Source organism: Phaethon lepturus, unplaced genomic scaffold, assembly GCF_000687285.1.
Source record: "Phaethon lepturus isolate BGI_N335 unplaced genomic scaffold, ASM68728v1 scaffold13374, whole genome shotgun sequence".
Classification (NCBI taxonomy): domain Eukaryota; kingdom Metazoa; phylum Chordata; class Aves; order Phaethontiformes; family Phaethontidae; genus Phaethon; species Phaethon lepturus.
In genome coordinates this window covers 228-17,901 of record NW_010537034.1, presented here as the reverse complement: position 1 = coordinate 17,901, position 17,674 = coordinate 228, and the positions used below count along the sequence as shown (strand labels likewise).

At 35.1% G+C, this 17,674-nt stretch overlaps 1 protein-coding gene across 1 annotated transcript in view; it reads right to left on the bottom strand.

The window, feature by feature from the left end:
- Window positions 1-17,461, bottom strand: part of ARMC4 (armadillo repeat containing 4) — a 38,554-nt gene extending 21,093 nt beyond the window's left edge. Inside the window, exons 1-9 of the mRNA XM_010286355.1 lie at window positions 17,215-17,461; window positions 15,944-16,101; window positions 14,359-14,554; window positions 13,689-13,795; window positions 13,094-13,230; window positions 11,967-12,083; window positions 8,947-9,087; window positions 7,071-7,204; window positions 6,709-6,853 (exon numbers count right to left, since the gene is read on the bottom strand). Of these exons, the coding sequence (XP_010284657.1) occupies window positions 6,709-6,853; window positions 7,071-7,204; window positions 8,947-9,087; window positions 11,967-12,083; window positions 13,094-13,230; window positions 13,689-13,795; window positions 14,359-14,554; window positions 15,944-16,101; window positions 17,215-17,438 (1,359 nt within the window). The 5' untranslated portion in view covers window positions 17,439-17,461. The remainder of the gene's footprint in view (window positions 1-6,708; window positions 6,854-7,070; window positions 7,205-8,946; window positions 9,088-11,966; window positions 12,084-13,093; window positions 13,231-13,688; window positions 13,796-14,358; window positions 14,555-15,943; window positions 16,102-17,214) is intronic.
- Window positions 17,462-17,674: the final 213 nt, after the last annotated feature.

Sequence of the window (17,674 nt, the reverse complement as noted above, 5' to 3'; positions counted from 1 at the left end):
TAAAACTCCACTACACAAAAATTCATCAGAGTTGGTGTTAATGGTCAAAAATCAACTGGCTGTTATGAATTTTATATGTCTCTTGTGATGAGGAATGATTGTTTGTACAATATTTTAAGGGGAGAACTATGCAAGTGCTTCAGAGTTGCCAATTATAATAATAATTTGAGACTTCACCATTTGCCAATATTTTCTACCCAGTAAATTTATCATAAAAAGATTTCATTTTCATGATCAGCATTGGATAGGTTGTCAAAAAATATATATCTTAACTACAAAATGCAGCTTTCCCGTATTTTTATATCCTTTTTTTTTTTCAGTAATCACATTCTTTACTGAAATAAAAAAAAATATTGGCTAATATTGGAAGATTGGAGCAATGGATGTGCATGAACAGTAGAGAAGAGAGTAATATGAAGAGATTACTTGCCAAGGCTGACAGGTTAGCCAAACATGTGCCTAGAAACACTAGCAGGTGGCACATGATTATGTCTCATACATTTGGTATTTTCTGAAAAAAAAACAGTCTACCACTTAGCCAAACTACAGCAAAATTTATTTTTCATCTTGATCTTTCAGTTCAGTTGAATAAGCTCCTTCATATTACCCCACCATATACTTTCATAAGGGAAAAGATTTATTGTTAGACACTCTACTAAAAGGTTAGCTAAATTATCTGCAAAGTTGGTCAGTCCTGAAAACACAGTCGCAAAATTATTTTACATATGAAAATATTTTATATGCACTTATATGTGATTATTTTGTATTTAATAGCTAGGATATAATCTCTGATGCAAGTCTTTCAAATGTGATATTATAAAGAAAAAACAGTTAACCCTTATCCACACATTGTGGAAATAATAATATAATGTGCAATATATTTCCTACACAGATTAGATATTTTTGCTCCTGCTATTAGATTTTAATATTTGCCTCTATTCCACATCTAGGGTCAGATTTCAAGATTACAGATAAATTTCTTTGATAATTTTGCACACAAAATAATTTCTAAGTTTCTTACATATCTGATGAAATTCATAACTTCTATGTTAATCATCTAAGTATCCAATTATAGTTGTGAAGTTCTACCCACCAGTAACTCTTCCTTGGAAAATGGAAGCAGAATGAGGAAACAGAGAGTTAGTTTCTCAGAATTTGCAGTTCTCTGTGCAGTTTGTTGCTCAGGGATATCCATAACACCAGAGATTTTAGATTTTTTCTAAAATCAGAACTTTTGAGCAGCATTACAATGTGTAAAATAAGTAAATAAACAACTGGTACTTCAGTGGGTACACTGTAACACTATTGTTTCTTGTCTTACAAAATTTAAAATTACTTTTTGTGTAGTTTCTTTTTAAATGAGTTAGTATTAAAAGACCCATTTTATTCCTTAGGCTAATATGTTCATATCTCTTTTGAGGTTCTGCATTTTAGAATAGAACAGCATAACTTCTCTGCTAATCCCAAAATACAATCAATTTCTTAATCCATGCATATGAAGCTGATTTGACGTTTTATAATGAGTACTAGTGTAATTCTGATAATTTGGAACATTTCCAATACTGTTGTAACTTAAGAAAGCTATACTTTTCCATTATGCAGCTAAAAAATACTGCATCTGTCATCTATTTCATACAAATTTTGAGAAAAATCTACAAGCCACATCAATGTCTTTGCAAGTGCCATAAATTTATAATTGGTTCATATAAAAGTGTTGCTGTATACACCACCTGTTAAACCTCAGGACAGTGGAGACCGCTACACAATTTTCATTTGCACAAGAAAGTAATAATTTATTTTGAAAGGCTGGATGTTTTCTATCGCAAAATTTCATGTGGAAGACATCTATTTTTCCGATAACTAAACCTTAGACCTCAGACATGAGAAGTCTCATCTTAGAGATAAACTGTGACTGACTTTATATTAATGCATAGTAGGCAAGTGTGCAAGCAATTGTTGACTGCCTCCTCTTTCCCCTCCAAGCAGAGAAATGTCACACTGCAAACCTAGCATATAGATTACAAAAGACTCCACACACAGATGCAACTGCCATTTAACATTTGGTCCTCAAATGTTCTGAAACAGGCTCCCTGTTTCTCTAATAGTTTGAATCTTCCTTGTCCACATCCCTACCTTTCATGCATACATGGATTTCCTGCACCCTCTTTTGCCCCAAGCCCCTCAATTCCAATCTCCAGATGTCTCCCTGTCTTTTCCTGGGGAATAAAACTATCCCATACAGTTTATCAACAGTATCTACATGGACCTCTCATTTCAGATCCTGCACCTTAGCTGCCGGCAGAGGATTCCTGCATCTTTTCAACTATCTATTTGACTTTCTGCATTTCTAACCTGTACCTTTCTTCCCCAAGAATGCTAGTGCCTTCCGTGTACAAAGAGCTCAGCTGCAGATCCACTATTTATTCCTGTAAGCCAACACACAGCTGCATTTCCCTAACTGATAAATTTGAGCTTCCTGACATGAGGAAATAAACTCTGCCTGCAGTGCAGCAGCCACACTACATCCTCCTGGCTCATCTCTGCTCACACTGCAAATGGGAAGCAGAAGTGATGGACAGTAAGTCTTACCCAGCCAATACTCACTGCAACACATGCACTGTAAGAACTAGACCCATAGCTTTGATCTCTTTCAGACTAATCCAGACTAATTTCCTTGACCGAGTTGCCTAGAAATAAACGAGGACTTTTAGAAGGAGTTGGAGAGAAAGAAAAGGGAAGAGGCAAGGACCAGAAGGAATATTGCTGAACATTCCTGCCTCCCTGGTCTGTTTACCATCTTTATGTAATATAAGCCCAATACAGAGGGGCCTCCTTCCAGCTACAGAAATGTTGAATGCAACAGTCTTCCAAAGGTCCTGCCAAAATATAGCTGTGGAGCAGACCTGAATACACCCAGTGTATCCTGCAGTTCTTTCAACCTTTTCCTTGTCCAGTCAAGGAGATTTCACTGAGTCATGTGACAGACATCCTCCCTTCCCAGCCATCCACTGCAATGCAGCACCAGCACACACCGGTACCTGGCAGCTGGTGTTCAAGGCCACACTCGGGGAACATCCTCCCTAGCTCCTGTGCAGTGCCCATGGCCTTTCTCCAGCTCCTGGACCTGGCACAAGATGCAAACAGCTGGGGAGAGACAGCAGGTTTGTCCACCTATGACTCCAAAGTAGAAAAGAAACACAACACTGTTCTGGGAATGAGGTTGTTTGAAATGGAATAATTCAAAACAGATACGAAATTAGTGGATATTTTACATGACGTGTGAGACTTGACTGGTTTCACTAGTGTACCCCTGAAATACAGCCAAAAGTAGAATGACTTTCCAGGTAAGAAACTGAAGGAAGAATTGTGTAACCGACATGGTCCTGCAGAAGTCTATCCAGAGCTCACCCTGGCATAGGTTTACATATAAATCACACGCTTACAGGGAACCAAAACCAAGCAGAACAAGGGTTTAAGGGATTAAAGACTTATTCTGGAGATTGGAGTTATTCCTGGCTCAGTCACCAGCCCCAATTCACCTCTCAACATCTCAATTTTATCTTAAAACCAGCAATATTCAGTGCTCAGCAGCAGGCAGCACAAGCATTGTGCCCAGCTATCACAGGTTTTTTTCTCTTTTTTTTTTTTCAGTGAACAGCCTCAGCTTTGCCGCAAAGAAGATTCTGCATTTCTACCTGATGTTTCCAATTTCTAGTAAAAGGATCATTGTAAAATGTGACCCCTTCACCCTATTCCTAAAATTTTTCACATGTAAAATGTAGTCCTCCCCCTAGAAATCTAATACTTCAGAAGCCCTACTTTAATAAATAATGTGAAACCTGAAGCAGGCTCTCCTGAGTGTATCTCACTGTTACAAACATCAACAGAGTGCTTCATTCCAATTTTATCTACTGTACCCCAAAAGATGCCTAACACAATGCCATCACCAAGATCACTGATCTATCTTTGCTGCCTGTTGTTAAGTCGATGGGGAGACATAGCAAGAGCACACATGCTCTATCTTCTGTTTCACAGCCCTGGGAAGCTTGAAGGTAGGACAAGGAGCCAGACCACAGAAGCAGCTGCTTCCCAGTGGAGCAATTCCAACATGGCTGCTCTTTCCCAGAAAGGAGGGGGAATGAAGAAGGGCAAAAAGTCAGAAGGGAATTTCCCTTGCACTGGAATTTTCTCTCCATGAAGAGGTATACAAATACATAGTCTATAGGCACAATTCACAGGATCTGGCAAGTTTGCTTTACACAGCAAGCAACCATCTTTTTAAGTTTCAATGACAATCTAACATTGGTATAAAAACTAGATATCTTTCAGGTTTTATATAAGTTTTGTGTTTGCAAACTGATCTTTCAATTTTCGATTCAGAGTCTGGCTGAACTGTGATTCACATTTACTCTAGCAGGAATTCAAAAATGGTTGCACCTACAAATTACTATATTTTCTAACTTGGTATATGAAACAACTATTTTTTAAGGCATTTAGTTAAATTTTTAAGATGTGCAAAGAATGTATACAACCTTTGAAGACACACAAGCTCCCTGAAATTTGTGTTTCTATATAAATAAGCTTGTAGATACTTAACTATTGCAGTCATAAGTTTATTTTCTCTTATGTTGCATGTGTCATGAACATTTGCCTACATGAACAACAATAATGCCAAAAAATCTCCTAAGTCTGGCCAGAAGTGCAGTATTTATACTTGAATTAAAATGAATTCCATGTGCAAGCTAAAGTAGCACTCCATCAATAAAAATTTCAACCACTGTCTGTGGTATGGCACTGAGGCATCTCTTTTCAGCTTTATCTGACGCTAGGGATTTCTTACTTTACGTAGCTAAGAATCAACAGAGAATTATTTCAAGTACATCTTCAAGTACTTTATTTAATTTATATCTAATGTAAAGAACTATTCAAAGACTAGGGTGTACATGAATACACAAACAAGTATACATTTGAGTTTTCATAACAGAACTTCTTCATATGATGTATTATAAACACTGCTTAATGGGTACTCACAATTTTATCACAAACGCTCTCCTTTCTTTTTCTAGTTCTAAGCCATTAAGAAAATTTGCTTGTTGACAGCTGGAACAAAATACACTCATTTCTGAAACAGAGGAGCATGAAAAATATGTTTTCCTATTTGCCATGCTCACTCTTCATTCAGAATGGTTTCATGCAAGTGTAGATATGTTTCAGTATTCAATCAAGTCCAATACTAAAATCTAAACATGACTATATGAAGGATCTAAAAAGGAAAGGGAGATTGAGAATTATGTAACCAAGACAGAAGAGCCTTGTCAGTAAAGAGGGTGGCCCATAGATGGGCCAATGAAAAGATTTATGGCAGTTCGTCAACAGTAATGAATTTAAACTATCCTCTCCAGGAGGACCTTGGGTCTTTACTAAAAAGTATCATGGTTATTTCTCTAAGCTCTCAGAAAAGTACAAAGAGGTGGTCCATAAGACATACAAAAGCAAGTTATTAGTAGGTTGAAAGATTTGAAAACAACACCTTGAACTGTAATTATATGCAAATAGAAACAACTGTATCAGGCAAAATGTATATATAGTGTGTGTTTAGCATTAGCAGATAGCTGAGCAAGTTACAAGCTGAATGTTACACCAGATTACAAAAGGTTATTTTAGCATAGCCAAAATGACAAGAATATAGAGGTCCAACCTAGAAAATATAAGGCAAAGAGAATTGTAGAGAGACTTGTATTATCCATGCTTTCTGTGTGTCTTTGGCTACAACCACTAGCACAGGTCCCACATATACGAACGGAGAACAAGCAGTGTGCGTGCACTGAAAACTCTTCAAAAAACTAAGAAGATACTCTTCTACAATGGTTAAAGGACTGAAAGGAGCCAAAGCTTTGTTTATTCCTCACAAGTATTTCTGCTGTACCAAATGCCAGCACCATTATTTTATCAGTCGGATGTGTATACTCTGTAGCTGTACTCAAAAACCCAAATAAACTAGCACTTTTATTAGTAACTTGAAGTACATAAGTTCCAGTACAAACTTGTAAAGGAATTTCTCCTGAGGGAAAAACATCATTAGTTTTAGAGTTTTCCAGAATAGTAGAGGGTTGTTGGGTTTTTTACATGTTTCAGACATACAGAATTCTAAACATCTATATTCATAGGTTCCAAAAGATTTTCAACAAGTCTGTGTAAAAAAACTTTTTTTGTTGTTTTAGAGGATGCCTGTTTACTATATTTTTTTGTCCACTAACAGCATCTATCCAGACACAAGACCACGTTAGAATTACTTCACTCATGCATTAATCATAGCTGATGAAAGACTTTAGGCAAGAATTCAGTTTTAATAAAAACTCTTGAAAGTTACTATCCACATAAAGAAATAACTTGGAAAGTTTCACCCAAAAAGCAAAACAGAATCCCAATAATTAATAAAGCAATTATACCATCTTAAGTTTTAAATAACACTGAACAGATGGTTTAATCTAAGGGTCTATATAAGCCAAAAATAGCAGATAAAAAAAAAGCCGGAGAAAAGGGTGTGTGATAGGAAAGTCCACATTTGCAGGATTTTAACATACTACACAGCAAGGTTATTCTAAAATATATGGAAGGTAGAAAGGATGAAGAGCTGATCTGGTGTCCTCAGATGTAGAATGTAAAGAGCAGCTTTTTCTTAAATAAAATTTATCAATGCTTATTTACCTTTAAATATTTTGCAAGTTTCTGAATTCCCCAGTATTCTGATGGCAAATCAGTGTTTCCCTCCTGATGACATACAGGCTGTTCTTCATCTTCCTCACCCTCTGAGGAACTTTCACTAACATCTTCAAACCTGCCTGATGTTTTACTAAAAATAAACAAACAGAATCATCCATTTTAAACAGCTATAAACTAATATGAACAAACAAAACAAGCACATTTTAAACAGGTATGACAACACTGCCTAATAACAGAATTAGAAAAATGTAATTGACATTGTCAAGCACTAAGTATGGTGATAATTACTGTAGATATGGAAAATTAAAATTAAAAAATTGGAAAGAAGAAAAGTAAGTAACCCATACCATTTTGATGCTGGTTGTATTTTAACAGATTCAGAAGAAATGCCACTGGCTTTCTTTTTGATTTTCAGAGACACAGTACTACTTCTCCCTTCTTCTTCTTCAGCATCCTTTTTTGCAGCCTTGTCACTAAAATACTTGTTTTTTAATTTAAAAAAATTATTATATACATACATAGAACCAAAAAGCTATAGTTGGACACATGTCAGTACCTATGAGCTTATGAGCCTACACAATAAACTTAATTAAACAGAAAGTATGCTGTTTCTTAAATGACTAATTTTGCTTTAATACAACAGTGGAATATTAGAAAAAATATATTATGCTGACCTGTGATACAAGAACAAAGAATAAGTATATGCAGACAGACCACAGGTCCATTTATCCTAGGATACCATCTCCAACCATGACCAAGAGCATCTATCTATGTAGCAGTAGAAGAAAAATGTAGTAGAAGAACATGGAAATTATTTTTTCCAGAATGTTCTTCTGCAAATTGTAATTCAAGGAACTCCGGATCATCCTTGCACTAACAGTTTTGGATGGATTTTTCTTCCATGAATGTGTCTGGTTGCTTTTTGAACTCACATAAACAAATGGCCTCTACCATCCCGTGGCAAAAAATTTTAGAGCTTAGCTATGTGTTGTATGAAGAAGTCTCTCCCTTTGTTTTGAACTGGTCTTGCACATTTTCATTTTGTCCTTTATTCTTGTATTAGAACAGACAGTGACTATCTGTTCCTTATTTACCATCTCCAGTCATGATTTTTTGTATTTTTCATATTGTTCCACAGTTATCTTTTTTCCAGGCAGAAGAGTTCTACTCTGCCTAGTTCTTCCGCACACTGAGCTGTTCCATAGCTTTGATCATGCTGAATATAATCTATCTTGCTTTTCTCATATTCCAAGAAGACTCCTAGGCCTCGATGGGCACAATCTCTGGTGCTTTTTTGTCCCTAATTTACAATGTTGTGAAAACAAAATGTCCTTTCAGGCCTGGGCTGGTCATACTATCACAGTCACAACAATAAAAGAGATTACTACCATGACTACACCCAATTTCACTGCATCTAGACTGTAACAATGACTATGGAAAAAAATAAGCTCTTGTCTCTGGAAAACGACATTTTTTTAACTGATGACTATAGGTCACATCCAAAATCTCTTAAAATGTTTCTTGCAACATGTCAAATTGGCAGACTTGAGAAGATACCAACTTTTTTTTGTAGCATGGCCTTCAAAGCCTTTCCTTCAGATATTTTTCTTCATTAACACAAAATCAGGAAACAAAGCCAACAATATCCAATATGTGTATACTCTATTTTTGGGTGTCCAAACTTTGAGATAGTCTCATTAGTGAACACTGTTGCTAAGCAGAGCTAGAAAAGTGGCTCATATAATATGAAATTAAAAATTGGTAGTATAAGTAAGAGTCGCCCTGATTTTCCATCCTGGATCTCTTTTGCCTCCCTCAAAAAGTGTGGTTTAGACTACACTGTCTACTTTGTCTTGCTTTAAAGGGCATTTTGCACCAAAATATGATAATATCACAGTACTGCAGATGGTTGCAAGATATTTCTCTGCCTTGCTGTGGAAATGACATAACATCATCAAAGTTGTTGCATGACAGAAGAAAACAGAAATCTCTTTGTTAGTTTGTAGTGTCTTCTTAGAAATTAGCATGTATAAAATTTTGGTTTATTGCTCCTAACTTAAGATAATAATGCAAACCTATAACATGCTGTCCAATCATTAGCACAGTTTAGAGAGATCTATAGGAAAATTCAATTATAAACATAACTACTTATCTGTGGGAAGCAGAAAGCTTCCACTTCATAGATGGTTCTAATTTCTTCTTGTCAATGGATCTCCTTCTTACTGCAGAACTTTTCACTTTCTCATATACATTCTTTTCTGTAAAATCATGAAGGTTCTGGGATTGGCCAGAGACCTTAGCATCAACTACTTCCATACGCTGATAATTCTTCTCATATGTTGGTTCTTTAAAAAACTTATATTCCTAATAAAAGAAGGAGACTTGGTTTGTCAGTCATATTGCTATATGAATAATGCGTATTAAAACAATAAGTTATAAGCACAATTCCAGGATGCTGTGCTTAAAAATTGTATGTATTAAATGTAGAATTAGGTTATAAGGATAAAATCAGATTGCCTTTCAAAGAATGAAACACTAATCTGAAAAGTAGCTGTTTCCATGTGCGAATTAAAGTTTTTGAAATAAATGAACTAACTAAATTTGGAACTTCCTGAACATACTTGAATGTTGGGTGTTGTTCAGTTTCTAATATGTTAAATAATTTGTGACACAAGCATTTTTATAGAATCTAATTCTAAATGAGTTTTAAGATCTAGAATTGCAAAGTCAGTCATTCTGCTTTTAATGGATCATTTATATAAAAACCATTTGCTTGTTAAAAAAGGATTTACAAAAAATTCCCACAAAAAATAATAGTCATAAAACTGAAAATAGGCCATGATAAACTGCTAGACTTCAATTCCGAGTAATTTAATTTGATATAGTTTAGAATTAATATAAACACATTCCATTTCAGTTTTTTCATCTGTCTCTCAGGACAAAACACTGTTGAGCAGTTGATCCATATGTTGATCCATACATGAATGGAGATGAGTGGCACCTACCAATCCTTCAGCTGTCTGTGTCTAGTACCATGGCTGATCAAAAATATCCAGAACAGAAAGGACTCTTGTCAACTCTTATTCTTTATTGGAACATATTCAATTTTTACAGGAAAGACAGCATACAATCACTAATTATTATTATTATTATTGCAGCTGTCACTACCAGATAGGTGAAAACATTCCTTTATGTATCTGATTCAAGGCAGTTTTAAGGAGACTGCCACAATATGGTCTGTTTTCCACTAGTCCCTGACATGAATTGGCTGGTCCAGGGTTGCTGACCCAACTGCATAATCATAAACTAACTCATGATAATTCTCTCGTTCTGAAAATGTACACTAAATAAAGACAATTTAACACATGATAAACTAGACAAATCACAGAGGAATTGATGTCCTAGCGTGACCAGCTAAGCACATGTTAAAAAGTGTTTCCTACAGCTCTAAATGCCAACACAGCAATTCTATATGGTAGCTTAAACAAGGCCAAGAAGATATTAGAAAAGTTAATTGGGTTTGCAATATATGTGTACGTAATGAGCTTTTTGAAGCTCTCCTCTCCTCAGAAAATAAATCAAAACTATTTCCAGTCATAAGTTATTTCATGTAGGCAACCTTGGAAACACAACTTTTCTCTGCTTTTCAGAGTTCTAGAGTAGAAAAGATTTTCCCTCAAATACAAATGTTCTGCAGCTCTACAGCATTAACTTGTTTAAATTCTAGTTTTAGAATGCAGAATGTACTAAACCAGCTCTTCAACAAGGCAACATGACATGACATTCCTAAACCATTAAAATGGTATAATTTACACTCTTCAGCATAAACTTATTTACACAGTCAGGGAATACTAAGTGACTTACATGACAATTGGAGGAAAATAGGACAAATTCTATTTATTTATTCTTATTTAATAAGTATACACATTTCTTGAATAGCCACAGTATCTTTATAAGAGGAAAAAAAGGTAAAGAAAGGTATGTTATCTCAATTATTGATATTAACATTAATCTATATTAACATTTAGGATTAGAATTGTACAAAAATATTAAAATATTACCATATTTTACCTTTTGTGGACATCAAATGAAGCCAAATCACTTTGAAAATACATAAAACCAGTAAGTATGTCTAAAAACAAATGTGACAATAGTGTCACATTTATGAAACATAATCCAATATGTAGATATAACATTAAAAAAATACTTGCCTATGGGATAAATAAAGCACATTTTGGAACTTACTGCACTTTCAAACAGAACAACTTCCAAATTTAATTCCACTGCTGTTAATATAAGCTACTGTATCTATGTGTACAACTTGAAATGCTCTGTTCTTTCAGAACTGTCAAATATCTGTATCTCAAAAAAGGTACATCTACTACATCTCAGAAAATCAGAACTAAAGGATATGAAAATATCCCTGTCAATGACTTCGTTCTTGCAACAATTAAAATCACACATAAATAACCACAATAAAACTTTTAACAGGTTTTAGCCTGTAATGAATTTTACCACCAAGTTATTAATCTGTTATAACCACGCTAGAAATCTGAAAAAAAAAGTTTTTATCAGGAATGATGAAACAACTAAAACTGTAGTGGCACTGTGTGATTCTAGCTAGTATAGAGCTCTAAATAAAAACCCAAACACTCGCATTTTACAGTGGATGAAGCAACACATAGTATGTAAATTGGATGCTTAACTCTCAGCTCTGATATTCATATCAGGCAGTTCTCATTTAAAAAATGGGCTATTATTTATATTTGGGTTACAAAGAATGAAGATAAAAATTTAAGTGGTTTTGATCTCAGAAAAATAGTCATAAAAAGTTGCCCTTTTCCATAAGGATATCATATTTTCCTGCTTAAAGTTTCCAGTGCTCCATAAAGAATAACACCACAAGAGAAGCAAAACTTTTTATGGAAAATTAGAAGCTGACCTCACATGTTGGATCAAACCTCATAATAAGGTATGACAGAAGAATACGTGAAGTAGTCTATTATTTGCTATTTACGAAAGGAACATACTTAGTAGAAACTGAAATAAATCCAAAGAAAAACAATAAATGCATTTGAGAGTGTTTAAAATTCTTCATTTAGTCACAGATTTATCTTTGATAAAGAACATAAACATTCAACCAGGTTTATAAAGGAATTCTTACCAATGTACAATGTATGTCTGTACAAAGTAGAATATAAATCAGTAAATATATCAGTGTATCAGTATCAGTAAACACATACCTGTTTAGCCATATTTTCTACAAATCTAGGTGATCTCTCCCGTAAAAATGTGACAATATCCTTACATACATCACTTTTTCTTTCGTAGTCAATGTCATCTTTACCCTTTAGCTGACCCTTAAAAAAAGAATAAATTTAAAACTATTAATAGTATTGCCTCACACAGGTAATTTAATCTGCGTCATAAAATAGTGCTAAAAAGCACAGGGGTCATACTGTAATGAATTAGGTACAGAAGTCTCATGCTCAGCAGAGTCCATCAGACTTCAGTAATGCTTTGTAAAGATCCATGGATCCCAACAGATAACCAAGATCTTACATAGAATTCTGCAAGTAATTACTACCAGTTAATTGTACTGTGTGTAGTTCCACTAAAAAGAATTTATGGCTTATGGCAAACAATCAAGTAAATATAAGCTTCCAGTGCACTATGGTCAGTGTCTAAAAGAATCAGAAGATAATGTGACCTGACTAGCCTAAGCTTTATGAGCTTCATCCATTAAAAATATGCTAAGTCAAAATTTCCTTGGATTTATTAACTCCTAGGAAATCAATTTGTGGAGTTATGCCTGACAGGCATCAGTTTCTCTTCAAAATGAATGTAAGGGCTCTGGTCACTGCTTAACACACGTAAGGGACTATTATGCCTAAATAAAACCTATCTGTAAGGAAAGAGGTAACCAAAACGAAAAGTGGAAGAAAATAGATAAATAATTTCTAAAAAGCTTCCACTGAAAGGAGAAAGAACTGCTTATCATTTATAAAAAGACAAAAGCAAGCTATATTAGCCATACAATAATATTACACCTCAGATCCAGAGCAATGAGGCACTAGAGAGTACCTTTAAATAGGAATAGGGTGAAGGACTGTTATTGCATATTTGAAGACTAAACAAACACTGCTAGCAAAAAGTGCAAAACATGCTCCTAGTATAAAACTCACAGAAAAAGCACTCAAAACATATGGGAAAACTAGCATACTTTCATTACTGTGTCTTCTCCTTCTGTATCAATAAACTAACTCTGCAGGTCTTACAGCCTCAACACCACTACCCTAAACCTGATGAATTTTTTATTTTAGCACATAAAAATATTCATTACTCCATGGAATCCTTTATTATTACTTACTCCATTTAAAAACACTCCTGCTGTGCTGCAAGTGACATACAAAGGATCAGTGTCATGTGGTTTGATGACTAAATAACAAATTTCTCCATGTACTTGTCTCCAGGGAGGAGCTCGGCAGCCATTAGAGAACGTGTAATCTGTAACCAATTAGCATCAGTGTTTTCATCCAGTTTTAAAGTATTTTGTAATAGTTATGCTTCATGATTAATATAACATATATACAAATAAAATTCCCAAAACAATACCTTACTCTTAAGAATTCATACTCGGTTAGGAATTAATCATGCAAAGCTCTGTGACCCATGGCCCAATCCAACTAAGAACTGCAACTGTGCTTAGTACTTTTCAGGATCAGGGACTCTGTTTACTCCCTCTACTTCCACTGAAGAAATTCATATGATTGGAGATTATTTCTATAACTAAAGACTGAAGAACAGCATTCCATATGTGAAAATATGTTTTATTTTACTTTATAACTTTAAAGTAGAAAAAAACACTTTAAATTCATTACTGAAATTAATTTAGCAAATTTCAGGCAGAAGTCAAGTACTTTAATAAGGGTGTATATGAACATAAGATATGATCAGTTCTGGACCTGATGTATATTCCAGTGATTCCAGTACTGTATCTTCTCCTTTCCCAGAGAAATTCTTGAGAAGATTCACTTCGTTATTTATAGCAGCTGGATTTAGTCTTATGTCTCTGCAATTAACAGAAAATGGTCTAAAATGTATTCACCAAAAGGATGTACTCAGAGAAATTAAAAGAGAGTATTACATAAGTTTGTTTTTACATTGAGTCATAAAAGTAGCAACAAAAATCTGGAAATGGGTCATCTTTTGTTTTTCTTAATTTTATCTGTTAAGTTAGTGAAATTTTAGTTCCGTAGCTAATATGAAACCCTTGTAACTATGAAACAGACTCAATGTAATACTTAATATGTTTCCATCAAGAAATAAACATTTATTTGAAAATATTTAACTGTAACTTTGTTGTTTGTACAAATGACTTCAATTTGCTACCATAACGCAAAACACATGCAATAAAAAAACCACACTCGTGGGCACACACTTGCATACCCACACCTACAGCAAAATCTTCAGAAAAAAAATGTTTTTTCAATAACTTAGTGAACAGTGAAAATTATTTCAATAAATTTCTTTATGTCACACCAAAAGCACTTGTTGTGGGTTAAAACCAATCTAACAATAAAACAAAAAAATGCACTGGCTGACATGCTTAGCTTCCATTTGAAATGCACTTACTGTGAAATGTGTTTCAAAGAACTATTAAGCAGTTGCAAATCCAGCTGATGAAGAAGAAGATTGATTTTCATTTTCATCTCTGTTTCAGGGTCATCATCTTTTTTCACTTTGTCAAGTAAATGCAACATGGACATATCTTCTCCTTCAATAGTCCCATATTCAGGGCCAAGAATTTTCACTATAGGATCTCTGTTAGCTGTAAACATGAAACAGAATCATATAATGTGATACTATGTTAAAAAAGATTAGGCAAGACAAACACTTAACTGCTGAATAATTTTAATGGTATTAATTTACAATAAGGACTTTAATAATGTGCATAGTTATTCATCAAATATTACTGTATGATATATTTTTTCATATTGCTCTTGTAATTTGAAATGCACTTTTAAAAACATGAAAACATTAAGAACAAAACAAAATTTTCATAACAAACAAAATTGCTTTTCACAACAAAGCTTAAGATTCATTCAACCAAGAGGTGAATATTTAAATACTTCCCTTTATCAACAGCCTCCTTTCCAGAAAGTATGCCTGGCTGATCACCAACACAGGAAATCAATGGATTTAACTCACTGAAAATTTATGATTTTGGAAACAGAATTTAGTGTTAAGGAACATCTTTAAAGTTTTATATCAGCATTCCCAATGGCCCCATTACTTCCTCAGCTATGCCACCTGTTCTTTTTGGTAAACAGCGACATAACTGCATGTCAATGGGTTTTACAAAAACATTTTGCTTTGTTGAAGTAAATGAAGCCCCATGCATCTGTGAACACCTCTGCATGACACCTTGTCCATATTATTCTTTCCTATTATTTATGGCTGATCACTGTCAGTGACAGGAACCTGAATTAGATGGATCTGAAGTTTGAGCAGATCCAGTATGCTGGATATAAATGCTCAAGTATGAGCAATTATATTTTAGTATTGCAGAGGCAATTTCTACTACTATTACCAAAGAATATTACTGATCTCTTCTACCTCCAGTGAGAGGACGATATCCAGTTTAGCATATCAAGGGGCTTGTCAATTTGAAAATCTAGGACTTGAATATGACAGAATAAAAGTACTCATACCTATATGTTAAAAGCCATTGTGAGAAGGACCTGAAAGTGCTCACTGTAAGCCTTGTGTGGGTAAGAATGTCTTAAGCACATAAGTTTTTCTTTGGGTACTTTTTAAGGATGTAACATTTTAAAAGAGGATTAAGCTACAAGCATAGGAAAAACTGCTGTTAGCTTCCAATAAGACATTCTTTTTCAGAAATTTAAACGTACTGTCTGTTGCAATAGCTGGGGTATTACTCAGTACACATGAATTTGTATATAAGCTTCAACAGTTTTATACTAATTTTATTCCAGATTTCTCTGTTATTGATTTCTGTGAAGAAAAAAAAAAAAAGAAATAGAAACGTCATTAAGTTCTGGATCAGCACCTCTAGCCACCTTCACAAATCAACACCTTCTCATATACTTAAAATGAAGGCATGCCTTTTCTTTCTTCACATTTCATAAACACAAACTGAAGGAGAAGACATACTTTGTAAGAGAGAGGAAAGATGAAAAAAAAGAAGAAAGGAAACCTTCAAGGCATGCCTGTGCTTCCTTTAACTTTTTATCCATAGCAATTTGTAGCAAACGGGACAGCTGGTCAAAACTGCGAACACTGAAAGTTGATGCCATGAGAAGAAGCAATGGTTGGCCATCTTCACCTTTGGCTTCAGACTGAACAGTTGATCCACTAGAAAAATGAAATTATATCTTTTTAAAATAAGAACTTTATTAAACAGCAAATTTTAAAGAATAATCTTGAATGTTATTCAAGCTTCAAATGATAAAGCATGTACAATTTCTTTAAACTGTATTTCAGAAAACTTCCAAGGTATACTAATTTATTCACTGCAAATCAGCAGGTGGATGTGCCTGAAGGAGACTGTCACCCTGCAGGAAGCCCATGCTGGAGTAAGCTCCTGGCAGGACTTGTGGCCCTGCAGGGGAACATGCTGGAGCAGTCTGTTCCTGAGGACTGCACCCCATGGAAAGGACCAACCCTGGGGCAGATCGTGAAGAGCTGCAGCCTATGGGAAGGTCTCATATTGAAGAAGTTTGTGGAGAACTGTCTCCTGTAGGTTCGACCGCATGCTGGAGCAGGGGAAGAGTGACGAGGAACAAGCAACAGAGACAATGCATAATGAACTGACCACAACCCCCATTCCCTGTCCCCCTGTGCCCCTTGATGGGGAGGAGGTAGAGAAAATCATGAATGAAGTTGAGCTTGGGAAGAAGGGAGGGGTGGGAGGAAGGTGGTTTAAGATTTGTTTTTATTTCTCATATTCTACTCTGACTTTTGATTGGAAATAAATTAACTTGATTTCCATGAGTCAAGCCTGCTTTGCCCATGATGGCAATAGGTGAATGATCTCCTTGTCCTTATCTCAACCCATGAGCCTTTTGTTGTCTTTTTCTCCCCCTGTCCAGTTGAGGGGGGGATGTGATACAGCAGCTTGGTGGGCACCTGGCATCCAGTCAGGGTCAACACATCGCACAGGACCCATTCCTAACACTAACAGAAATAACATAGTTAGATGCATCTTGTAAAAAAATCTTAGGAATAGACAGTGCGAGTTGTATAAATCACTAACTAAACAGGTCTGTATCACCACTGAGATAGAAGAATCTCAAACTGTCAAAAAAACCCTACAAATTTTAAATCAAAATTTTCAATATATACCAGTAGAACACCCACCCATTTCATCCTCCCACATACACTAAGGCTTTCTTTATGCTAAATTAACACAGGTCTGCTTTGTAGCTCACCTTCAACGTTTCAAAACACACTACAATTCAGACTTACTTGATCTCATAACCCTCCCCAAATTCTGAGCAGCTCAACTGCGTTTTCCACTCAAGGGGCACTCTGAAGACAAATGCCGCTTCCTGAGGATGTCTAGTGCTGAAGTCCTCCACAAATTTAATGATCTGATTTAAAAGAGATTCGTTCAAAGGGGTGATTTCGAGTGTGCCAGTTCCAGAACCAGCAGCAGTCCACTGAGCTGCTCTTGCCAATGCCGATCCCATGGTCTCAACTAGTATCGAAGATGTGCACCTTAGCAAAGAAACACAGTCAGAGAAAGACCAAATTGAGCCCTCAAATTATAAATGCAATATGCTGTGGGTGCTGTAATTTGAAATAAACATATCTAGGAACAATTAGATTCTTTTAACTCATTTAAATTCCTGAAGTAGGCAAGGCGGTATTGGAGAACTCACAAATATTTTTTTTTAAATATGGAAACCTGGTGAATACACTGTTT